This window comes from Giraffa tippelskirchi, chromosome 2 (assembly GCF_054371585.1).
Source record: "Giraffa tippelskirchi isolate mGirTip1 chromosome 2, T2T-mGirTip1v1.2.pri, whole genome shotgun sequence".
Taxonomy (NCBI): domain Eukaryota; kingdom Metazoa; phylum Chordata; class Mammalia; order Artiodactyla; family Giraffidae; genus Giraffa; species Giraffa tippelskirchi.
The window spans coordinates 231,811,136-231,837,099 of record NC_137276.1 but is presented as its reverse complement, the minus strand read 5'-3'; the positions used below and the strand labels follow the sequence as shown (position 1 = coordinate 231,837,099).

At 46.0% G+C, this 25,964-nt stretch overlaps 1 protein-coding gene across 9 annotated transcripts in view; it reads left to right on the top strand.

Moving 5' to 3' along the window:
- ERG (ETS transcription factor ERG) overlaps positions 1-25,964 on the top strand; it is a 322,953-nt gene that overhangs the window by 294,099 nt on the left and 2,890 nt on the right. For 4 of the 9 annotated variants that reach the window (XM_081573193.1, XM_081573192.1, XM_081573194.1 and 1 more), the window contains 6 exons: positions 3,811-4,014; positions 4,842-4,922; positions 6,879-6,950; positions 16,167-16,235; positions 16,901-16,957; positions 17,616-17,663. In XM_081573193.1, coding sequence (XP_081429319.1) covers positions 3,811-4,014; positions 4,842-4,922; positions 6,879-6,950; positions 16,167-16,235; positions 16,901-16,957; positions 17,616-17,663 — 531 coding nt within the window. Of the gene's footprint in view, positions 1-3,810; positions 4,015-4,841; positions 4,923-6,878; positions 6,951-16,166; positions 16,236-16,900; positions 16,958-17,615; positions 17,664-19,138; positions 20,866-25,964 lie in introns of those variants that run through there. The other 5 variants (XM_081573196.1, XM_081573197.1, XM_081573198.1 and 2 more) reach the window with 3 other exon arrangements.

The window sequence follows — 25,964 nt, the reverse complement described above, 5'->3', positions numbered from 1 at the left end:
TTCAGAGTCTATACACACAGTTTTTAAAAGGCATCTGAAAAGCACTGCCGAATTGCTGATTGGGAAGGTTGTAGGAATTTACACTCATGCCAGGAGGACAAGAGAATGGCCATTTGACCAATCTGAAGCAAGAATTTAGCGATAATAGTGCAGATCAGAGAGGAATTGGCCTCCAGGGTCTTGCACGAGATTCCCTTAAAGGAAAATTCAAAGAGCCATCTCAACCTTGAGCTTAGCGAACGGATTAACAGGCACACCAGGGGTGCTGGAGGGAGACTGGCCTTCTTTCGGCTCTTTCTAAAGTGTCACTTGGCCATGTCAACAGGAACCCAGCACTTTCAGGGAGATATTTATGTATCATTTTTAGAATATGTCTCCACCATTAAGAGAAGAAAATGCCTTCTCAGAATGAACTGATTTATAGGAAGTAGTTACACCAAAGCATAGTCCTTCCATATGTCCTATACCCAGTGGTGGAATTTACAGGAAATGACTTGGGGACCCTGTGGAAGGGAGGGCCTTCTTTCCAAGAGGGCCATTTCACTGTCCTCTGCACAGAACCAAGGAAAGAGGACTTGAATTCAGGGCATCCTGAGACCAATATATGATGAGGAGTCATGACATACCATGAGAAAAAGGGGGGAAAAAAAACTTTCTATGGAAACAGTCTGAAGTTTTGAACATTTTCTCCGTGAAAGCAGAATTCTGACCTAATGGCAGAGAGCCATCTGAACTTCAGTGACTTGGATGGAGTTAACATTCAGTTTTCACAGGCTAACAAAATGTTTCCATGTGGTTGGATTACAAAGGCATAGGCGTACCTTTCTGTCAACGCTGACATCTGAGCTTTTGTAGATATTCTATGCTTTGTAGCAGAACCAGAGATTTTAGTTTGGCATGGGTCCTATGACGACCGATTCTGCATAGAGGTACTCACCTAGGCCAGCACTTCTGCAGGCTTCGTGTGGACACGGGTCAGCTGAGAATCCTATGAAAATACAGACTCAGATTCAGCAGGCCTGCATGGCACCTGGGGATTCTGCATTTCTAATTAGGTCCCAGGGAATGCAGAGGCTTCCAGGTCCCATGATCACACTCTTAAGGAGTCAAACCCAGGAGTAGATGGTCTGACCCACATTAGAATTACCTGGACAGCCTTTAACAACTGATACCCAGGTTGCCTTCTAGCAGATTTCATTCAGCATCTCTGTGAGTGAGAGCAGGCATCAGTAGTTTTTTGTTTTGTTTTTTTTCAGTCTCCCCATGACTCTCATGTGGAGCCCAGGCTATGGACCAATGCAGATTTCTTCACATGTGGGCAGGGAGGGGGATGCAGGGGTCTTCACTGATAAGTAAATTGGGTATATTCATGGGGAGGGGGTGCGCAAGAGCTGCTTAAATGATGAACTATACCTCCATGGACGGACTTGGACACATCCTGAAAATACAGTACTGAGCGCCAAAAGCAAGTTAGATGCCATTTATATTAACTTGAAAAGCACACAGCAGTATGTGTAGTGGATACAGCCAGAGTGTTCAGATATGTACAGAGGCGATGCATGTCACATTTCAGGGTAGAGGTTCTTCCTGGGGTGTCCAGGAGGGCAATGGGCTGGGGATGAATTCCATTGGAGTCGAAACAATTCCTTTCTATTAAGAAAGATGTGAAACCATAGGGAAGAAACAAAAGAAGGGAGGGAGGGGGAGACAGAAGCAGAGTGAGAAAGAAGGAGGGAAGGTGGAAGGGAGGAAGGCGAATTCTGGCGGCCCGTGACTGGCTGTTTCTCGCCGTTACCGCTGTTGTTTCTGGAATACAGACTGTATTCCAACAGCACATCGGATGCCCATGCTTGAGCAGCCTAAAACATTAGTAAGAGCAAACGGGATTCCAGAACTATTAAGCTCAAAAGCAATAAAAGGGTGGTCTATTCCCACAACAGATGTTTCCACTCATGATGATCTGAGCCTCGTGGCATGCCTGCCCCCTCCCAGCCTGTCCAGAGACCCCCAGACCCAGGTTTTCTTTCCACGTGGGAAACAGAGAGGAGAGCAGCAGTCTCCGGGGGTCGCGGCCTTGAGAGACCCAGGGATTAGAACTCTGGCCTCTTGCTCTTGGTCCCCGTGCCTCCTGGTGCTCAGGGACCCCAGGGAGGAGTCGCATCTGCCAGCAAGGCGTCCTGGGTCCCCTCCACCCAGGCTGTTTGTGGGGGGTGGTCTCAGCTTGTGTTTCCGTTGAGGGGGTCACCTGCCCCTTCTCCCCAGGGCCCTGCCCTCCTGGTCCTACGGGGGTCGCCTTCCGTACACGGCGGCCGAGTGTGACGACGCTGCCTGCATCCTGTGGGTGTTTGTGCCACGGGTGTGGAATGTGAACACCCCCAGCCAGCTTGCCTCCTGCAGGTGTGAGTGAGTTGCCAGACCAGCTTCTCTGCAGGAAAAGCGTGTAACTGATGCCTCTCGCCTAGAAACACTCACTTCCTGGGAGGTGCTAGGGTTCAGGTTGACCTACATATCATTTCCAATTCTGTGGTCAATATTTTCCAGTATTTCATACAAATATTGTATTTTTTGTTGTTGTTAATATGTAATTAGCATCTTCCTGATATGTGTTGCTCTTTTTTTTTCGTATAAAGACACCAGTATTTTTTTAAGGAAAGTTTTCATTGATTCTTATTCATTTTTTTCTCATTGTTTCTTAAATTTAATTTTTTTTTAATTTTATTTATTTTGTGGCTGTGCTGTGCAGCATGTGGGATCAGGTATCGAACCCAGGCCCCCTGCATTAGATGCACAGTCTTAACCACTGGACTGCCAGGAAAGTCCCTCCCATTTTTTTTTTTTAAATTGAAGTTTAGTTGATTTTCAGTATTAGGTTAGTTTCAGTGTAGAGCAAAGTGATTCAGATATTCTTTATTCAGATGAATAAATGAATAAGTAAAATCAAAAGAAATGAAGAAGAAAACCTTATCCCTACAGGAAACTTCAGGTTAATTGAGCAACAAAGAAGCAAGCGGTGTGACTAATTCCAAACTTCCAAGATAATTCACGTTAAACTTGTTCAGTATCTGATCTTACCATTGACATCAGTGTTGTTTTTGATTGACCAGCATCCATTCCATCCCTTTGTAGCGACTCCTTGATGTTTCTTGGGGCCTCCTCTCTCTGTTGTCAGTCCATGTGGTTCAGTCTGACTTAATCTTAGGTTCCCTGGGTGGGCGTGTAATTCAGACCTGATCAGTCAGCACAGCCCCTCTCCTTGACCGTAGTGATTGGTTCAGGAATGGCCATGTGATTCAAGTCGGTCCAGTGATTCTCAGCCCTAGAGAGTTTTAGTGAACTGTGGAGGAGATGCTCAGAAGCTCTTTACTGAAGTTGTTTAGCTCTATAGGATGAAAAACTCAAACCAACAGGGCCCAACATATCAAAGGAACCAGTCAGAGAATGAAGCCAGTACAGGGGAAAGAGGCAAATCATGGAGACACTTGAGCCCTCATGACAGTGTTCGTGCTCCTGGACCAAACCACGCCTGAAGCTAGGCTACCCCCTGGACTTTTCAGTTACATGAATCAATAAATACCCTTCTTTGCTTAAAAAAAAAATTACTTTAAAGACAATAGTCTCCGAGTATGAGTCAGTTGCTCTTCCTCAAACGTTCTCCTTGGACTGGTCCCTGAGCCTGGCTTGAAAAATCTGGCAGAGTGGCAGGTGATGCTCTGGAACGCTGTGGCTGGTGGGGGATCCCACCTGGGATATGGCTCTGCCCCAGGAGTTTGTCTCCAGGCGTTGATTAAATATTCTTCCGTCCCCTTTCAGATCCCACGCTATGGAGTACAGACCATGTCCGGCAGTGGCTGGAGTGGGCAGTCAAAGAATACGGGCTTCCAGACGTTGACATCTTATTATTCCAGAATATCGACGGGAAGGAGCTGTGCAAGATGACCAAAGACGACTTCCAGAGGCTCACCCCGAGCTACAACGCTGACATTCTTCTGTCGCACCTCCACTACCTCAGAGAGAGTAAGATGGTCCCTGCTCCCCACGAAGAGCCCTGTCCTGAGGTCCTGGTTAACCTCAGATGCAGAGGGTTCAGCCCTGTTGCTGCCCTAACCCGATTCCCATTAGGATCTGAGAGAATGCTCAGAAGGTGATGACTTAGCCAGATGCGGAGTGAAAAGGGGCTCTTTTATAAGAAGCAGCAAAGGCACCTCATGTTCAGTTGCTCCTCCAGGGTTCCCCTGACCGAGATGATCACATATCAGAGGGAAACAGAGCTTTACCTAGTCACACGTTATTTCATCTCCATGATGTCCAAACAGGAGAAACGTTACGGAAGGGCTCCTACTTGATGGCAAGTATGGCGTTTATCTTCCCGAGAGCCAAACCGAACTCCCTTGCGTATCCCACTGGAACACAAAATGAGGAGTGTTTTCGCTTGGTATCTTGAGATGTGGCTTAGCCTGTCAGATTGGGAATGGCATCTTGGCAATGAGAGGCATGAATCTACAGAGTCTGCTGCATGCTTTAGTATTTCAAAGGTCAAGTACGATCAGAAGGAGCTAGTCGAGAAAGTACAACAGTGGGTGATGTGAACTCTTTGGTGTTAACGCTTTGCCTGGCATCCCTGAATCCAATATAGGCCCCCATCTAGGTTTTAACGTGCTAACTGGTAGCAGAGCCATGGAGAGATTTCCAAGAAGCCCATGATATTTAGGGTGGGGAGTGTTGGGGGTGGGGGAAGGGGCGGATATTTTCTTTCTTCTTCTTTTTTTTTTTTATTTTGCAAAGAAGGTAATTCTCTCTCTCTCTTTTTCATTTGGATGTTGCTTTTTTGTTTTGTTTTGTAGCACCTCTTCCACATTTGACTTCAGATGATGTTGATAAAGCCTTACAAAACTCTCCACGGTTAATGCATGCTAGAAACACAGGTAATGCTGGCCCCGCCCCTTGCCCTCAGGACAAGCGTAGGGTTTGGTTTACAGGTCGCTTGCTTTCCAGGTGGAACGTGGGACAGCCAGTGCATCAGGAAGGCAGAAGGCAGAGGTGGATGGTGGAGGGGTCCCTGGTAAATCAGGGCTCTGTGTTGGCACTACCGCAGCCTCAAGGCAGGGGTGCTTTTTGGTCTCTGAACACTCCCCTGCTTTCCTTGTCAGTCAGAGGATTTCTTTCAGCCAGGAGATGTGCAGGATTAGCTTCTAGCCATAGCCTTAGCTCACTTTGCCGGGTTACTGTCCGCTGTGCTGACTGTAGAAACTAAAAGCATGTTCTGTATAAAGGGGCCCTTCGCATCCTCCTTTTTCTCCTTTGAAAATTAAAGGCTGAGAACTCAACACTTTTAATTTTTTTTTTTTTAATTCTTAAAGGAGTATTTACTAGGACAAGCAGGGGTTATACTTTTCCCTTCTTGGTAAAGTTTTAGGCCATTTGACTTGACTCGTATCTACTAGCACAGACCTTGTATGTTTGCAAAAGGCAGTAGGAGGGAATGTTGGTTATCTCTGGGTAGCTTTTGTTGCAAGGGAGGCTATGTTATGATTTTGGAAGATTTGAAATTAGTGACTAACCAAATACCTGCTATTCCATGTCTAACTATTGATTCTACATCTTATTAATATTTATCTTTTTTTTTTTTTTTTGGCCTGAGCCTGATAGGGTTTAACATGATGCTTATTCCTGGCTAACCCCTCTCCCTCCCCTCCCAGTCAAGGCTGAGAGTAGAGGTTGGGCTTTCTGTGGATGATTGTGGTCCTGGTGGCATCCCTTTTCTCCACTGTGATGGAGACACTGTGTAAGCCTGACCACAGGCTGCTAACCCTGCTGTATCATTCTGCCGGGACCCTCTGCCACCCCCAGGCTAGGGAGAAAACCATCGAGTGTTGGAAAGACCAAGTAACCCCTCATAAGCGAGCCAGCCAACCCGCACAGAGAAATGCAGCCATTTCCCAAATATTTTCCATGTTATTTTTAAACATATAATATGAGTGAGTCCAAGCTTGAGTATAGCAGGAATTGCTAGTTGATCTCTTTAGCTGGCCCTCAATGTTCAGAAAATTATGTTTTTAATCTGAAGTTAAAAAAAAAATTGTTTTGAATTGATTATACACTTTTCTGATGTAGATTACACAATCAGCTTTTTAAGAACCTCGTGGCCAAAAGTAGCAAGCACCTTAGACAAAGTAATTCCCCTCCCTTAGGAAATGTTTTGAAAATATACACACTTTCAGATAACTTCATAGTCATTTAAAAATTCTTTTTAGCAGGGAATGAAAGTGTCAAGGAAGCTCTGATTTCATTATTTTTGTCCTTGCTAAACATAGAAGCAATCAAAAAGCAGGATAGCACATTCCAAATGGACTGAGCTGGAAAAAAGGGAATTTTGTCCACTAACAAGTTGAGCATTGATTGAGAGAGAGAAAAGGGAAGACAGGCGTCTGAACAGAGATGTGAATTAATTTTTAATTAGATCCATGTATTCTTTGGCAAAATAGTTATAATTCTTTGGTACTCCTTTCCAAGGGCTCTGTAAAAATGTTTTATGGATTTTTATACAATTGGAAAATGAAAACCCCCAGCATAGAATTGTTCTAATAAAGCAAGCTTGTGGGAGGATGGAGAAACACAGGAAGGGGCTTCAGGAGGAAGCTGTATAATCCAAACACAAGACACTGTATGCCAAGTGGGGCGCCAGGAGGGTCACATCCCTTCCCGCTTCAGCATCGGCTTCTGACCCGCGTCCTTGTCCCTGCTCCCCAGGTCAGGCGTGGCTGGCTCCAGGAGGCCGCCTCCCTCGGTGGTCAGGGGGACAGTAGGCGAGGCACTGTTGCTGAGATCGACAACCACGGCAGCGAGACCTTCACGTGTTCTGTGTTTCCTTTTGTCTGCAGGGGGTGCAGCTTTTATTTTCCCAAATACTTCAGTATATCCCGAAGCTACGCAAAGAATTACAACTAGGCCAGGTACGAAAACACCCCTGTGTCATCTGTTTTTTTTTTTTTTTGAGAGACATCCCAGGATGTCCCATGAGATGCGTGACCTACGTCACGTGACACAGCTGATCTTGGATGGGAGCCCTACACAGTCTGTCTCTGCCTCTGTGGGTCTGGAGCCTAGACTCAGTCAGACCTTTCCGCTCAGAGATCACAGGAACAGTCCCTCCCTGAACTGCGGGCTGAAAAGCAGGTCAGCCCGTTCACCAGCTGCTCTCAGACACAGATGGGCCGAGGAGTCATTCCCGACGCCCGTCTGATTTTGAGTTTACAAAAGGACATAGTGTCATCTGTCCATCCTAATCGCATAGCCCAGAGCCAGCGGCGTCCCCCTAAAACAAGTGGCCAGTTCCCAGCTATCATGAGAGCCAGCCTTTCAGAGCAGAAGCGTGTAACCGATCATATTTACACCTGAATCTTTATGTCTTTCCCATTGACTCAATTAGCTTATTCATTTATGTGTCATTCATGAACAAATTATCAGTACTTATCAAGGGCCTATTCGTGCCAAGCACGATGTTAGATGCTGGGGATCTAAAGATCAGCTGGACTTCAGAGAGCTCCCTGCCTTCAGAAAGCTGACCTGGCCACTCCCTAGGTGCCCACCCACCCTCCTGAGTGCCAGCCCCGGGGTGCAGTGGGGAACGAGCCCACGGCACACAGCCTACAGCTCTAGATGTTTCAGTAAAGCCACCTAGAGCCAGAACAGACTCACACACATAATATTTAGCCTTACGAGTGAGGTGCCTCGAGCCGGAGGGACAGAAGTGGATGTTTAACGTAAAGCACTGATCTTGCAGTGGAAGCACCACCTCTGACAATAGCGGCTATGGGAGCAGGAAGGGAGAAGGATTCCTCCCTGAATTCCTCCCCCCAGGAAAGGGATCGGCCATGTGCGCTGCAGTGGATGGGCCAGGTGCCAGAGGAGGATGGGGTGTTGCCAGGTGGAGAAGTGGCTGGGGGGTGGCCTTGGGCAAGCACGGCTCCATCATCTAAGCCCTCACTGGGATGTACAACCCCACAAGCTGGATGACGTGGGAAAGCCTCACAGCTGAGGAATGGTGACTCAGGGCTGCGGGATGGTTTCCCAGCTCCCTTCCTAGACCCAGGCTGTCGCTCTTAGCTTCTAGCATCTGTCCAGGCTGCCCAAGTCCCCGTTTGAGCTGGTCCCAGGCACCAAGCTTGGGGTTGCTGTTTCTCCCCATTGAAAAAGATGGGGGACCAGTGAGCTGACTAGCACAGGGGAAGATGCTTCTCCGGGTGAGGACTGCTCTGGCACTGCCACTGAGCCGGCGATTTTCTGTCCTCTGACCTCGTATAGTTTTCTCCCCGTCCCTCCTGAAAAGCACAGCAGAAATGCTCAGCCAACGTGCTTAGTTATCTGTGACGCAGGCCACGTAATCGTGGACAAGACTCGGGCTCTGCAGTGATCTAGACTGGCGCCAAAGGAACCCACCACCTGCACTGGAAAAGGAACATCCAAGTGCGTATGTCATGCTAGGTCTAGATGTGCCTGAGCTTACCGCCAGTAAATGCAGCTCTGGGAGGACACGGGAAGTGTAGGAAAATCATACTTAATTTGTAAGTGTTTTAAAGAAGTTCCCACCCATACTCACAGAAGCAGAAACTGTCTATAAGCCTTTGGCCCGGGGTTGTTCATTTGTTTGAAGAGATTTTGTGGATGTGTCTGAGTCACAAACGCTGGGGATTGTGAGCTGGTGTTGGGGTCGTGGGGCCACGTGAGTTGGTTTAGTGTGATGGTCAGGACTCCTTGTTGCTGCACAAACAGAACCGTAGGTCTTTGGGACTGCCCTGGGGGTCTGGTGGTCAGACTCTGCGCTTCCAGTGCAGGGGGCAAGGGTCTGATCCCTGACTGGGGAGCTAAGAGCCCGCATGCTACTTGACTCAAAAAGAAAAAACAGTGGGTCCTAGAGCTCCTTTTTTCCCTATGTGAGGATGTGGTGGATTTGGAAGAGGTCTTTTTCTTAATATTATAAAGTTTTATTCATATTTTTATATCCTCTCTTTTAGTTTATTTCTAATTGGAGGATAATTGCTTTACACTAATGTGTTGGTTTCTGGCATGCATCAGCATGAATCAGCTATGAGTATACATATGTCCCCTCCCTCCTGAGCCTCCCTCCCGCCGCCCACCCCATCCCACCCCTCTAGGTTGTCACAGAGCCCCGGGTTCTAGCTCCCTGCATCATGCAGCGAATCCCCCCTGGCTGTCTGGGTTACACGTGGGGATGCGTCTGTTTCAATGCTGCTCTCTCAGCCCGCACCCCCCTCCTTTCCCCACTTTGTCCACACATCTCTTCTCCGTGTCTGAGTCTCCATTGCTGCCCTGCATGTAGCTTCACCAGCATCATCTGGAGCGTCCAGGTGTCACAGAGGAGAGTGGCTGGGAGGACCGTGGCTGGGACACCCCAGGGAGACACAGGGGTGGCCAACGCTCATTCACCTGGCGAAACCCTGATCATGCACTTTCCTTCTGTCTGTCATCCAAGCGTGACTCGGAAGAGACTCAGTTTGTACCAAAATACCTGTTTTGAGGACTGCCGCTGTGATTCTGAAAGGAGATGTAAATATTGGTGTCTGAGATATCGACGAAGAATTTAAATCAGAGCCAATGAGCCAGAGAGCTGTTTGCTGTCAGCCGGACTGAGAGATTTGAACTTGGGGAGAGTAGACTTGTTTGTACACTTGGGGTGGACCCATGATCAGCCTTGCAGGAATGGCCTTGTAGTGGTGCAGTTGGAGAAGTTCACGATGGCTTGGGAGGGGGCGGGGAAGGGCAGATGGGGATTACAGGGGTCACTGGGAATTTGACAGTGTTCCTGTGGTCAGTGGGTTTCTTTCAGAAGAGGTGGTTGCTGACTCTTTCCCGGGGAGAGGTCCTTGGGGATAGAGGGCTGAGTGCCCGTTGCCCTGCACCCTTGGTTTGCAGCGTCCGTCCATGTCTCTGATCTCACATCCATGGAGACAGAGGACTCCTTCCTCCCATCCGTCTGTCCTGCTGCGTCCAACGTCCTGGTGCTCCCTCCGCACCTCCTCCCTTTCCTTCCTTCTCCAGCAGCCAGCCCTGGGCTGCCTGCCCCATTCCCCCTTTCTTCTTGTCACGGTCCATCTCCCCAGATCGATCCTGTATTCCAGAGTTCCTGTCCAGTGACTGCATCCTTTCAGTTTCCCCCACAATCAGCTGGGACCGTCCGGTGACCTTACAAGATAACACACGATGGACAACATACTCCTTTGTTCATGCCTCACCCCCCTCCCTTCCCATGCTTGTTCCTATTTATTTTTTTCCAAACTATCCTGATTCAGAATGCACCCTCTTTCATGATCCCTTTGTTGAATTAGTATGTAGATGAGTCTGTCCACTCCTCTTAGAAAGTGCTAGCACATGGGTAGATCCGTTTACATTCTTTTTTTATGATCGCATTTCGTGGTATCACATGTTTCTCCGGGAGTCAGATATTATTACCAGAAGTCCTTTCCCCATCTTCCCCAGAGGCACCCTAATTTTTTGCTGAGTGCATGCCTTTTGGGGACGATGGCCCCTGAGGCTCAAGGGGCATAGAGACAAGTCTGACTCGGGGAGACTTGCAGGCTGGTTTTTGACCTCGTGATGTAAGCCCTGCCTGACATCTTGGGAGCAGTGTGTGTGAAAGCTCTGGTGTGGGCCCGGGACAATCTATAACCCCACCCTCCCCTCCATCACCCTGGCAACCCATGCACCATGATACACATCTAGGATGTTGTTGAAAGAGACTGGAGTCTTGGGTCTGCAAGTGCAGCCTCGATTTTGGCTTTTCAGCTGGTGCTTTTCAAGCGTTTCTTGGAATCTGCGGTGATTTCTCCTTCAGGGTTTGCAGCGCAGTGCCAGTCAGCATCTCCATTCACAGCAAGACCACACAGCTAATGCCCTGTCTCCTCAGTTAAGCCTGCATCACAGCACATGGCTGAAAGTGCATTCTTGCCTTTGCCCTGACTTTGCTATAACCACAGACCTGCAAACCTGGTTGAGAAAGGAAGGTGAAATGCCCCCCCGCCAGGTCTCCATGCCTTTGACAGAGGAGCTTAGAAGATTGTAGGGAGAGCTGGAGGAGGACGGGAGAGGGTAATTTAATCATGGTAGTAGGCTTGACTCTAAAAATCCCGTGCATTAAGTGGGAGTTTAGAGATTGGTTTTGGACCATAGCTCTTGGTCGTTTTGTCTTTGCCATTAGCATCCAAGCTCATTGAGAGCTGGCAGAATCCATCCTTTCACATCTAGCACAGCCAGGGACCTCCAGAGTTGCTTTGTACATGTGGCATGGGTCCTGCAGAGGGAGGGTAAGCCCTCTCATGATCCACGTTCTGGTCTTTTAAAGTGGTGGGTGGACATGAAGAGGGCTAGCAGGGCTGTTCAGTGATCCTGATGAAAAGAGAGCATAAAACTTGGTGAACCAAATCTTGCAAGAAGGACAGCAAGGATGCTGGCTTACATCACTGATGTCTAGAGGAGGGAGCAATGGTGGGAAGGAGTCTCATTCAGAATCAGGAACTGATCTTGTTGTTGCAGTTCAGTCGCTGAGTCATGTCCGACTCTTTGCAACCCCATGGACTGCCGCACGCCAGGCTTCTCTGTCCTCCACTATCTCCCAGAGTTTGCTCAAATTCATGCCCATTGAGTCGGTGATGCCATCCAACCATCTCATCCTCTGCTGACCACTTCTCCTTTGGCCTTCAATCTTTCCCAGCATCGAGGTCTTTTCCAATGAGTCAGCTCTTTGCATCAGGTGGCTAAAGTGTTGGGGCTTCAGTCTCAGCTTCATCATCAGTCCTTCCAATGAATGTTCAGGGTTTATTTCCTTTAGGATGGACTGGTTGGATCTTCTTGCAGTCCAAGGGACTCTCAAGAGTCTTCTCCAACACCACAGTTATCTTAACTCCCAGGACATAAGCAAAGGTGCTGGGGTGAGGGAGCCAGCAGCAGTCACACTCCTTCTTTGTAGCTTCATGGTTTTTGGTCTAAATCATGGCAGAGAGCATACTTCTTTGGTACCTTCAGCTGCCTCTGGAATGGTTCTTATAAAACTCAGTTTTAAAACACAGTCTGTTAAAGAAGTAAAAAGAGCAGAACCCATGTCAGAAAGCAGCCTTCCCTGGCACAGACCTTCTGCCAAGTTTATGAGTTAATGACTTTGAAGATCAAAATGGAAGAGACATGAAGGGTGGGTTGAAATGACCACCAAAAGTGACATGTAATCCGTGTTCTTACTCGAAGTCTTAGGATCTACTAATCCATCAGGGGCAAATAGCAAATGTACATGGTGTCATAATTTTTCAAGCAGCCAGAGAGCAGAACTGCTCAAAACTGGCTCTGCTTTGAGCTGGTGTAGCTGCTGGCGAGGTCACTGAAATGGTCGTCTCTCGTCTCAGCGAGGCTTGGTTCAACATTCCCCGATGTCACATCCCACAGGAGGGGGCTCAGGGCCCAGGGCATGTGATCAGTAGTTGATAAGACAGCCCCGGAGCAGAATTTCACGAACAAAAACAAAACGCCACTTATCTCCCATGGCAATATGCTCATGAGCACATTAATCATTGTTCATGTAAACATCTCAAGTTCTTGGCTAAGAATCAGGCTTGGCGTTGTTTAGGTCCTGACTGATTTTCGAGGCAGGATGGGACACGGTTGTGCACTCTAAGAAGGACTTCATGAAGAAAGAGTTTCAAAATGTTTTTCTATTAGTGGCTTGGTGCTTGATTTCTTCCAGGTACATTTCACAGGCAGTCTTTTTATGTTTAAGATCGTAGCAGACTAACCGACTGACACTGGCCGCTAATTCCATTCGTGTTCTCATATTTCAGGTAAAAGCATTTGATCTAGAACTCTGTCCTCTCATTTACTGGCATTAACAGACTCAGAGAGCGTTTCTGAAATAATTATCTATAGGAACACAGATTTACAGAAAGGAAAAAGGAAAAGGAAAAATTGTCTAGAACAGGCTTTCTCAAACTTTGGTGTACCCCCAAGTCAAGTGAGATCTTGCTTTGAAATTGAAGTATAGTTGATTTACAATGTCATGATATTTTATGGTGTACAGAAAAGTGATTCAGTTATATATATACATATATATATATATACCTGCACATATATTCTTTTTCTGAGTCTTTTCTCCTATAGGTTTTTATGAAATGTTGAGTATAGTTCCCTGTGCTATACAGTAGGTCCTTGTTGGTTCTCTGTTTTATTTTTGGTAATGTGTATATGTTAATTTCCTAATTTATCCCTCCCCCACCTTAGGAAACCATAAGCTTGTTTTCTATGTCTGTGGGTCTATTTCTATTTTGTATATAAGCTCCTTTGTATCATTTTTTTTTTAAGATTCCACATGTAAGTGATATCATATATTTGTCTTTCTCTGTCTGGCTTACTTCAATAAAGTGATAATCCCTAGGTCCGTCTATGTTACTGCAAATGGCGTAATTTAATTCTTTTTTATGGCTGAGTAATATTCCATTGTGTGGTTTCCCTGGTGGCTTGGTGTTACAGAATCCACCTGCCAATGCAGGAGACGCAGGTTTGATCTATGGGTCAGGATGATGCCCTGGAGAAGACAATGGCAACCCACTCCAATATTTTTGCCTGGGAAATCCCATGGACAGAGGAGCTTGGCGGGCTACAGTCCACAGGGTTGCAAAAGAGTCAGACACGACTTAAGCAACTAAACAACACCAGCATCCGTTGCATATGTGAACCGCATCTTCTTTACCCGTCTGTCAGTCAGTGGGCGTTCAGGTTGCTTCCATGTCTTGGCTATTGTGAATAGTGCTGCCATGAACGTAGGGTGCACATATCTTTTGTAATTATGGTTTTCTCCAGATACAGCCCCAGGAATGGGATTGCAGGGTCATATGGTAGCTCTATTTTTTTTTTTTTTTTTCAAGAATCTGGTAAAATGCAGATTCTAATTCAGTAGATCTAGAGTGAGATTCTGCATTTGTAACAAGCTCCTAGATGTTACCAGTATTGCTGGTCTGTGGAGAAACAAGGACCTGGGACATATTTCTGGATCCTCTTGCTTTTTCACTCTGTAGATAGAAGCCCTGTCATCGATGTGACTGTCTCCTCCTGTAGTGGGCTGAGATATTCTTACAATTGCCCTCCTAGATTTTTCTTTCTGAGACAGTTCTCAAATTGAAACTCTGGCTAACCATTTTCACCCACTAGACAAAAGGCAACTAGATGAGAATCCGTGTGCAAATGCCCCCAGCGACGTTAGTTGAAATTTAGTTGTAAATTGATAGCAGCTGCAGATTTAACTCCCCTGTGTAATCCCAACATCAGAAAAGTGAGAATCTGAGGGCTGGGTGGGAAACGCTTCCAGTCCCAAAACACAAACATGCCAGTGGAGAGGGAGTGGTGCGGAGCAGCAGAGAGAGTGAGCAAACTCAACCAAAGCTCTGGAGAGTAGGATTTCACGGACCACACCAGTCGAGATGGTCGTAGCCAAACAGACCAAATAAATTAGGGCAATTCTGTGTTGGATTTCACGTTGCATTTCATTGCTTTTCTCTCTGGGACAGGAAAATAGAAAGAGACATGTATTTTGCAACATAGTCAAGCTTTTTGAGGACGGACCCACCAAATGGCCAATTTTAAACCAAGTTTAAAAATCTCTCCACGTGAGAGTTTATAACCATCTCCAAGTGTCTGGCAGCGGGACACCTGCTGCAGGACCTGGGCATGGCTTTCAGCTGGCCCAGTGACACATGGCATTGAACCGAGACCTGCCAATCCAAGAGGACGTAGATTGGAAACGGCTCTGTCATAAGACTGCATGTACCAATAGCTTTACATAGGCACAGTTTAGCAATAACATAACAACATTTCTGGAATATATTTAAAAGGAAACTTGAAACGACTTAAAGTCATATTTCGGCACTGAGGGTGCCGAAATATAATTATTCAATTTGTATATGCAAAGTGTGATGAAGGTTTATGGGACAAGTGACAATACATTGTAAGTACAAAAAAAAATCATCGGCATGTACTTCAGATCTATGATCACTGCTAGTATGTTGCGGGGGCAATACTATTTCAGTCTTACTGATGACTTCATGCGATTCCTTTTAGGGAAATCCTAAATTCATTTGGAGCAGGAGAAAAAGTAGACATTTCCACAGAAAAAGAGCTAGCCCCCAAGACTGATTTAATAAAAGCAGATGAGGGGAATGAGGGGTGGCTGAAAGAGGCAGGTGGCAAATAAAGAAGGCGGCGCTCCAAGAAAGAAGAAGAGGAAGGAACAGGAATGCCATTTGGTGGACTTGGGGTCAGGCCTCGAGCAGACATCAGTTCATTCATCAGTATCACAGTCTATGTTTCAGACAGGTCATGCACATAATAAAGGGGTAATGGACTTCAGTCAGTTCAGTTCAGTTGCTCAGTCATGTCCAACTCTTTGCGACCCCATGAACTGCAGCACGCCAGGCCTCCCTGTCCATCACCAACTCCCGGAGTCCACCCAAACCCACGTCCATTGAGTCAGCGATGCCATCCAACCATCTCATCCTCTGTCGCCCCCTTCTCCTCCTGCCCTCAATCTTTCCCAGCATCAGGGTCTTTTCAAATGAGTCAGCTCTTCGCATCAGGTGGCCAAAGTATTGGAGTTTCAGCTTCAACTTCAGCCCTTCCAGTGAAAACCCAGGACTGATCTCCTTTAGGATGGACTGGTTGGATCTCCTTGCAGTCCAAGGGACTCTCAAGAGTCTTCCCCAACACCACAGTTCAAAAGCATCAATTCTTTGGCACTCAGCTTTCCTTATAGCCCAGCTCTCACATCCATACATGACCACTGTCAGTTCAAGCTGGAAGCAAAACAAATAGATTGTAAGAAACTTCATACGTCCTTGACCTGTGATTGTAGTAAATTATCTTAGGGGAGTCCACCAGCTCTGAGAGATTCTGTCCATGGGAGTTTTCAGATCAATGGGTGAAAATGGGTTAGATCAATAAAAGATACAAAGTTATCTTTTATAAATAAAACATAAATCTTATCAAACCAAGGTTGAATGTTTCTTTGGATAACTGGGTTTTCTCACTTATTCTAATAAACACGAAATTTAAAAAGCGTACAAAATAGCTATTATCAAGGCATGTCATTGATCTTTTAGTCATTTTATTTGTCTTTACAGATTTACCTTATGAACCACCCAGGAGATCCGCCTGGACCAGCCACGGCCACCCCGCCCCCCAGTCGAAAGGTACGATGTTGGTTCCTGCTGCCTTCAACCTTCTCATCACCAGGCAGCGGGTAACTCCTGATGGGCTAAACGATCATTTCTTTACCCAGTTTGTGCTTTTTCAACATACAACGTGTGTGTCCCTTTGGCTCCAAAGTGCCGCTGATCTTTAAATGCAATGATTCATTCTCTTTGGGGGTTAGACGTATTTCTCTAACAGAAAGAAGTGACCAATGTGATGTGTTTCCACCTGAACAAATGCATGTCTCATGGGATGCTTTGAGTAAGGATTAAATGCCAGGTCATTTCCCAGTCGTGGCCATGTTTAAAGTATTCTTTGCTTTATTCTATTTTCCTAGTAATTTCCCTTCATCTATTTATTTTAGAGGGCAGTTCATTTTCATTTGTTTTGTAAACCATCTCAAGTTTTCTTTTTAGTTTTGGAAAAAAATGGGACACACATAAATTTTTAAAATAAGTTAGAGGGCCCTTGTTTTGCTACTGTGTTTACATTTGATTTTGTTGGAAAGGAAAAATCTTCCTTACCCTCAGATGCTTCTGATCACAAGAGTAGGACTCTTGTGTTCATAACTAAGATAATTGGTGGAATAATGAACAGCAGCACCAAAATCTAGCAGTCAAACACAAGTCCTGGCTGATTGTCTCTTTCATCTTTGGATTTTCAGCTGCTCAGCCGTCTCCTTCCACAGTGCCCAAAACTGAAGACCAGCGTCCTCAGCTAGGTATGTTTCAGGAAGCCTCTTGATGGTCATAAAAGAAGAAATGGATCTAGCAGCATCTTTTTAAAATGTGTCACTTTCTAAATGAAATTAATCTCCCTTTGTCTTCTTTAGGACTGTTCCATATGTAAAACGGGCACCAAATTACCAGTCTACTCAATTGGAAATGATTTGAGTTTTTGCTAAACCATTTACAAAATCTATGCAATAAATATGGAAAATACATTCCATTTGTACCCAGCTTCTTTGTGTCCTGGGAATTATTTGACTTTAACCTTCCAGGCCACGTACAATAACATCAGCCCAGAAATGCAGTGGAGTGTTGCTGCTGCCAGCGTGCTGAGTGACACAGCCAGTATTGTCCTGGGGACCATGAGGGACTGAGGACATTTGCCCTGTTTATGTTCTGGGACGGAGAGAGCCCTGGACTGGATGTCAGGAACCCCAGACCAAATCTGAGCTCAGCCACCAGCTAGGAGATCTTTAAGTCAAAGCTTGTCTCAGATCCACGTGACATCTTCTCTAATACAGGAAGTGGTGCTGGGGGACTCTGGTGTGGGAGATATTTTCAGTTCTGAAACCTGAAAACATCAGCAGGTCAGCATCATTCTTGCAGTTACATCCTACCTGCTCACAACCATGTCTTTTCTTTTTGCTGCAGATCCTTATCAGATTCTTGGACCCACAAGTAGCCGCCTTGCGAATCCAGGTGAGACACTGCTGATGGTTTTGCTCTTACAAAGTTATCTTTTGGGCAGGAGCTATTTTGAACGTTGAACCTGTATAGGCAAAGAAATCCCTCCGAACAAATTTTAAGTTGTAGGTTTCACTGGATTACTTGCCTAAATGGAAATTAAAAGGTTGGATTATAAAAACTTAAGATTTAGCTTCAGCGAAGAGCATCCTTACCTAATCCCAGCTGTTTCAGCTTCCTAGGGCTGCTCTGCCAAAGTACTACAGGCTGGGGGCTTAGACATCAGACATTTTTTGTCTCCTAGTTCCAGAGGCATGCGTATGTGCTAAGTCCCTCTAGTTGTGTCTGACTCTTTGCGACCCAGCAGGCTCCTCTGTCCGTGGGGATTCTCCAGGCAAGAATACTGGAGTGGGTTGCCATGCCCTGCTCCAGGGGAGCTTCTCAACCCAGGGATCCAACCCAAGTCTCATACGGCTCCTGCATAGGCAGGCAGGTTCTTTACCACTAGCGCCACCTGGGAAGTACTAGAGGCCTGAAGTCCAAAATCAAGTTGTCAGAGTTCTTTCCCTCTGGGGGCCATGGAGAAGAATCTGTCCAAGACCTCTCCTTGGCTTGCAGATGGCCATCTTTGCCTGCATCTCTTTACTTCTGTATGTTATCTCTGTGCCTAAACTCCCATTTCTACCAGGACCCTAGTCAAACTGCATTAGAGCCCGTGCAAATGACATTGCTTTAACTTGATTACCCCTCTAAAGATCCTTTTCCCAATGATGTCACATTCCAAGGTACTGGGCAAACCCAACATATGAATTAGCGGGGAGGAGGACCACACTTCAGCCCATCACACAGCAGATAAAATAATACCTTTTTTTTTTTAAAAAAAAAAAAAGAACCTAATGACATTCAAACTGATGCTCATCGTCAATGAATGGCCTGTGTCTGAACTCAGATGCCAGAAGAAAGCGCAGCTTCTTAATCGGCCCATTTGTAGCCTGTCCCTTGCCAAGGACTGTCACCTGTCACCACGCCTCGGTGCCAGCCAGATTGTTTGATTTGTTTGTGTTTGGGTCAGAACCAGCTGTGCTGGCATCCACTTCAGAAATGCACAGCATATGCTGCATATTCTCAACAGCAACTTCAGATGCCAAGATGTCACAGGCATGTTGCAAATCCCAGCTGGAATGTGTATTTCCTAAACGTTGAGACCAAAATGGGGTTAGAAACAGGAAAATATAGATTCTGTGTAAATCCCCACAAGGGAATCTATACTTTGGAAAACGTAAAATATCATTGTTACTGGGAGTTCTGCATGTTTGACGATGAAGTTTAGTTAATGGTAACTAATCCACTAAATATTTTTAAAACAGCAGCAAATTGAAAGGATCTGTTTTGTTTATTGCATTACATCCAGGCATAGACCAGGTGCTCAAAAATTATTTGCCAAATAAATGAATGCAAGGAGTAACGAGATACTCTCCTTAACCCTCAAGGAGCTTCCACGGACACAGGTTTCCTCGGCATTCACCTGGTGACTACATCTCCTGGGTCCGTTCTTACACCTGTGCTCAGCTTCGCATTTGCAACTGCCTCCATTGTTGTTCAGTCGCTCAGTCGAGTCTGACTCTGCGACCCCATGGACTGCAGCACACCAGGCTTCCTTGTTCTTCACTGTCTCCCGGAGCTTACTCAAACTCATGTCCATTGAGCCGATGATGCCATCCAACCATCTCATCCTCTGTTGTCCCCTTCTCCTCCCGCCTTCAATCTTTCCCAGCATCAGGGTCTTTTCAAATGAGTCAGCTCTTCAAATCAGGTGGCCAGAGTATTGGAGCTTCAGCTTCAGCATCAGTCCTTCCAATGAATATTCAGGGTTGATTTCCTTTAGGATGAACTGGTTGGATCTCCTTGCAGTCCAAGGGACTCCCAACAGTCTTTTGTAGCATAATTCAAAAGCATCAATTCTTTGGTGCTCAGCCTTCTTTAAGGTCCAACTCTCAACATCCGTACATGACTACTGGAAAAACCATAGCTTTGACTAGACAGACCTTTGTCAGCAAAATGATGTCCTTGCTTTTTAATACTGTCCAGTTTATGATAGCTTTATTTCCAAGGAGCAAGCATCTTTTAATTTCACAGCTGCAGTCACCACCTGCAGTGATTTTGGAGCCCAAGAAAAGAAAGTCCTGTCACTGTTTCCATTTTTTCCCCATCTATTTGCCATGAAGTGATGGGACTGGATGCCATGATCTTAGCTTTTTGAGTGTTGCATTTTAAGCCAGCTGTTTCACTCTCCTCTTCCACCTTCATCCATAACCAGTCACATAAAAACCATTACTGTGTTTTGCGATGATGATTATCAGTCAGGCTTCCAGAAGACTGACCTGGCAGGAGCGTTCAGGATAGATTAGAAAGGGGGAAAGGGCGGAAGCTGGAACGCTCTGGGAACGTTAATACAATAATGTGAAATAACAATCCAATAGCTCCCCTTCCCCCAGCCATATCACGCCTGGGCAAATGCTTGTCTCGGAACACCACTATCTTCCTCCTACAGAAGGGGAGTCGGAGGTCCAGATGAATGAGCTAACTTCTCCTGGGTCACGCAGCTTACCAGAAGAGAGGCCAGATTTGAACCCTGACTCTCTGCCTCCAAAACCTGCTTTAATATTTTCCGGCCCCGCCACTGCCATTGGGTGAGCGTGGAAGAGGGAGCTCTTGGAGAATGAGGACCCAGAGAATAGAAAGGAAGGATTGCCATTCAGACAGCTGCTTCAGTGCTTGGAATGGGGCTGTGGTCCAGGATAGAGAGCAGGGACCTGTCCAGCAGCACCAAACCAAACCAGACTGGCCCTTTCACCCACTCAGATGGCTTAAGTGGAATATATATAGGTCTGTGCCCGTGTTGTCACAGATAAAGGTGACGCTTGGTTGGTGACTTGGGGCCAAAGAGAGTTGTGGCCCCTTAGCAGAGGGTTTAGCACCTGGGGATGCCCACGGTGGATAGAGGGACCTGTAGGCAGAGCAAGGACCACTCACTGACCTGGGGAAATGGAAGATGTCCTGGTACCTAATAGCAGCACTGGCATCGTGAGCCAAGACTGCACTTTATTCCACTAAGACCGTGTCTGCTCGGTCCGGGGAACGTGGCAACATCCAACTTTTCTATAAAGATTTTTTTTTAATGTGGGCCATTTTAAAGTCTTTTTTGAATTTGTTACAGTACTGCTTCTGTTTTATGTTTTATGTTTTTTTGCCTCAAGGCATATGGAGTCTTAGCTCCCTGACCAGGGATTGAACCCACGCTCTCCCTGCAAAATCTTAACCACTGGACTGCCCGGGAAATCCCAACATCCAACTTCTGACTTGAAGATAAAGATTTCTCTTATGTAGTTTGTAACGAATTGGGCTTCCCTGGTGGCTCGGATGATGAGGAATCAGCCTGCAATGCAGGTGACTTGCAGGAAACCCAGGTTTGATCCATGGGTGGGGAAGATCCCATGGAGAAGAGAATGGCAACCCACTCTGTGTTCTTGCCCGGGAAATCCCATGGACGGAGGAGCCTGACAGGCTGCAGTCCATGGGGTCGCAAAGAGTCGGACACGACTGAGCGACTAACACTTTCACTTTCTCCACCTCTCCTTAGGCTGAGTGTCAGTTACATTCACGGGGCCTCCCTGTCCTAAAACGAGAATGTCTTTTATCCTGCTATTAATGAGAATGCTTCTTCCTGTTTGGTTCTGGTTGCTCAGTCTCTGATAAATAAATCCTTCACCACTTGAAACTGCTGCCTCTGCTCTCCACACAAGGCAAACTTTAAAAACCATTTTAAGTGAAAAGATGACCTCATGCGATGTGAATGCCCCAAATGATAACAGCATCTCCGCATCTCCCTCCCAAATATGCATTTGGTGTGCAGTGGGGACCACGTTTCTCCTGCTGAGACTAGTGTGTCCTTGCATTATGAAGTCCTGGATCGGATATTAGTGACATCACCCCTTTACATCCCATCAGAGTTGCTGAGTGTTTATTATGGCTCCTGTGATGAACAGAAATTGCCTCTGCGGGAAAGCGCTTTCTTGGGAACAGGAGTTCACTGGCTCCCTTGGGGCTCACTGGGGAGTCTTTAATGGTGAGCATGAAAGTGCAGCCTGCTCCAGGCAGGGCCAGAGAACCATTGTTAGCGATGTTTTGGCATTGGACGGGAGGTGGGAGTCCAGTCTTCTACTGAGACTTAATCAACCGCAGGTCCAGGGAGGGCACAAAGGCCCGAAGGGCTTGTGGAGGTGTGTCTAGAACCCAGGCCTGAAAGCAGGCGTGAAGCCCAGGTTCCAACCCTTGCTGACCTCGAGCAAGAACAGTCACTCTGCCTCTTGGGCTCTGATTCCTCATCCCTCCCGTGGGCTGTCACATAGTTCTGAGGAGTGAGGGATTAAATAAAAACACGTGGAAAGTCTTCAGAATGATGCCTGGTACTAGGTAGCTTCCAGTGACACTGGCCAGCCCTGAGAACACCACCATTCCCAGCCTCTGTCCCTCCAGCCTGTGATTTTTTGGGGAGGAAGGAGGGTGGTAGTTTTCCTTTGGCGTCTCCTGTTTGTAGGCAAGGAGTTACCTTTCATTAAACCGTGGTTTGCAGCTCAGACAGATCATGATCTGAGCTTCCATGCACTGAGTTTATCTTCATGGTGATCCTGCAAGGTCGTATTATAATACCACCATGTTGATAATATTACATCACCCCATTCTGCAGACAGGGACACTGAGGCACAGACAGCCGGGCGAGCCGCCCCCAAGTCCCTTTAAAAGGCAGAGCCAGGATTCAGCTGAGACAGTGCCAACTCCAAAGGGGTGCTTCCAACCCCCATGCTTCCCTGTCCCCCCCCACCCCCCACCAGTCCTGCCTGAGCCGCCCTGAGCCCTGACAAAGCCTTCCATCTGGGACGCACACCTGCTGCCTTGATCGTGACGTGATGCCGGGAGGTCCAGGCAGTGCACTTGGGTTTTTCTGCAGCACCTCCAGCTACTGCAAAAAGTCTGAAGGTCGGCCCCCACGGTGCCTGCTGGGCGCCCCTCTGCTTTATTTACGGCTCTCTCCCTCCATCAGCTGGGGGCCGAGGGTCCTCCTTGGGACCCCGCCTCCTGCTTGCCCCACGGCTGCTGAGTCACTCCCAGCTGTGCTTTTCTCTGTGGTTTATAAACCGTTTAGATGTTTTGCCCTTTTCTGTTGCTCAGTCTGTACCTCTGTGCTACGGTGTTTCTCTTTTCTTTTTTTTTTTTTTTAATTTATTTTTTTATTGAAGGATAGTTGCTTTGCAGAATTTTGCTGTTTTCTGCCAAACCTCAACTTGAATCAGCCATAGGTATACAAATATCCCCCTCCCTTTTGAACCTCCGTCTTCTTTTCTTTGAATCGGAGACGACGGTCCTCCTCCAGAATTAAAGGCTTGCCTGTTGTCTTCTTCGAAGCCAGGCCCCAGGCCCCTTCATCCCACCGGGCCTTCCAGTAGGTGGGCAGCCAACAGGCTTGGATTCCCCCTCTCCCCAGTCTTGCCTTTGTAGTTAATTACCCTGGACAAACCTAGGACAAAAGTAGGTACTCTTTACTGATGTTTCAAAGGAGGTTATCAGGATAGAGGAGAAAGATGTAAAGAGTTTTTTTTTTTTTTCCCCAAAGAAGGTGATTCTTGAGGTGCAGGTGTGAGACTGTTGGATGGACAATTGGTCTTAAAAGAGCTTCTGCTTTTACTTGTTGGTTTGGCCGGTGAGATACCCACTCTTAGACTACCTAAATCTTAGGTATTCGTGTTTTGGAATCTCTATTCTATCTTCTAATACACACCTTTACCACACAGTGTTACTGTTTTGACAGTAAAAGAAGGATTTAATAAATGGCTTTTGAAATTCTATAGCCATGAGTAACTTGTTTAATTTACCATCGACTGTAACTCCTCAGCAAACATTGTGCCCCCTTGAGAATTCAGGCAAAACAAGAAGATCTGCTATAGACTGTGAAGGCAGTGGGTGTTGTTATATTACATTGAACAGCTAATGAGCTTGACATAATGTTGCATTTGATAACATCTGCTTAAACTATGGGCTCCCTGGAGGCTCAGTGGTAAAGAATTCACCTGCCACTTCAGGAGACGGGGATTCAATCCCTGGTCCAGGAAGACCCCGGAGAAGGAAATGGCAACCCACTCCAGTATTCTGCCTGGGGAATCTCTTGGATAGAGGAGCCTGGAGGGCTGCAGTCCATGAGGTCATGAAAAGCCAGACATGACTTAGTGACTAAACAACAACAACAACTTAAATATTAATCAATTTACATTTATGGCTTTTTTTTTTTTGATAAGGAAGCAGATGAATTTTTGTTTTACAGATGTCTTATTGCCATATATCCTTGAAAAGCTTAGAGGTCCAAGCCCCTGTGTCTTAAGGGCTGATGGGTAAAATAGTCAAAGCAGGAATCCCTCATCCATCCTTTGACCTTTCCTTTTCTAATCATGAACTTAGGTCCCTGACTTACTAGTTCTTTAGAAACAGGAGAGATGAGGAAACACTTTTCTCTGCCATTTTTCTCTTACACACGTTTATAAAAGAAGTGAGTGAGGGACAGATTCCCAAGAGACAATGCCAAGGTTTGAAGAGATGACAAGTATAATTTTGGCTGTTTAGGAAAATCTTGTATTTTATACAAAATCTGTGGGATTGCTCTCTCTATGGGAGGAGGTTGACAGTGAATATCTATTTTCAAACAACTCTGTGTGTTTATATTGAAACATATGTTAGATTGTTTAAATCAAAAATCCATGTTTTTCTCTATTCCCAAGCCATATATGGAATTTTTTTTCAAGTAGTAATCCTTTAGTTACAATATATATACTAAAACCATATGGTTTTCTCAAACTGCTCTTTGTATTTTTAAAAATGCATATTAATGAAATGTTGGGGGCAGCAAAAGTTGATTGAGAACAGTTTGAATATGTGGCCCCCAAAAAGCAAAGACTTTACATTGCGATGAACTACAAGCTGTTAATACATTTCAAATGTGTTGCTAGAGTGAAAAAATGCTAATTTTCCAGGACGTATTCAGAGAAGGCTGACCTTTCTCACGATGCTATCGTATGGATAGATTCACAAACATATCCACTGCATACAGCCAATGTGGAAACAAAGATTTATGAGCTGGGCTATTTATATGGGGAGCTTGTGGACAGGATTTAGAGGAAACAAATTTATAATTGATTTTTACATTTCATCAATTCCCTGAAGAGTTGGCAGAGTTCCTTTAATCATTTTATCATATCTATTGGTATTTACTCATAGTGTAACAAAAGGTCATCTCGTTGGTAACAAGCCCAAAGTGGTATCTGGGAATTGGGGAGGAAAGACCTGCCTCTTACCTGTTTTCAAAGCTTCTAAAACCTGTTTAAAGCATCTTAGCTTCTCCTGGTCACAGTCTGACGGTTGGTATTTGCATGCTTCTGTCTTTTAGGGAGCCATCAATCATCTTAAAGTATTGTAGTGTAGCGGTTAGAATCATGTGCCTGGATGTTTCTCTGAATTTAATAAAATCTAAAAGCCGCATCGCTAGACCCCCAGTGGGATCAAGAGAGCTCTGTGGACACCCAGGCGAATGAATGAGAGCGCGTTGACTCAGTTGGAGCCTCCTTCCGCTCCCAAGAGGACTTGCAATCACTCATGGTTGCGGTGTTTTCATCTGAAAACTCTGCTTAACCCAACTGGCGTTGCAACGCAGGGGCAACACATGGATTTCCGTTATGATGCATTTGCCTAAATACTGGAAATGGGTGATCTGGTTTGAGACATAGCCAACTTTTTTTTCTAAACTTCCTCATTCTGAGTGGGTTAATTCTGTTCTAGGAAGAGTTTTGACAGAATGGCTTTCTGCGTGCCAGCCCCACGTTATGTTAGAAATAACGGTGTTTACTTCCATTCTCGATTTTTTTCCATAAGCTTTTCGACGTTCATTTCCTAAACCTGACTTTTATTATTCAACTTGACCTAGCCAGCATAAATGGTACTAAGTCATTAGTGCCAGCCACATAATGGTGCTTTCTGTCTCACAAAAGAGGAAAGTTAGGTCTTCCCGCCTCCAAGTCACAAAGTTGACCCGGCTGCTCTTCTAAGGAAGTCAGAAGTGAAGGAAACCGCCTTGAACTCTGCCCCCTGGGAATTCTTTGCATTCCCGAAAGGACTTGGATCAGCCTCTAGATCTGCCTGGTCGTCACCAAGAATCATCGACTTAGGCCAGATTCCTTAGATGCAGAGTTTGGGCTGAGCATACTTGGGCAAGCG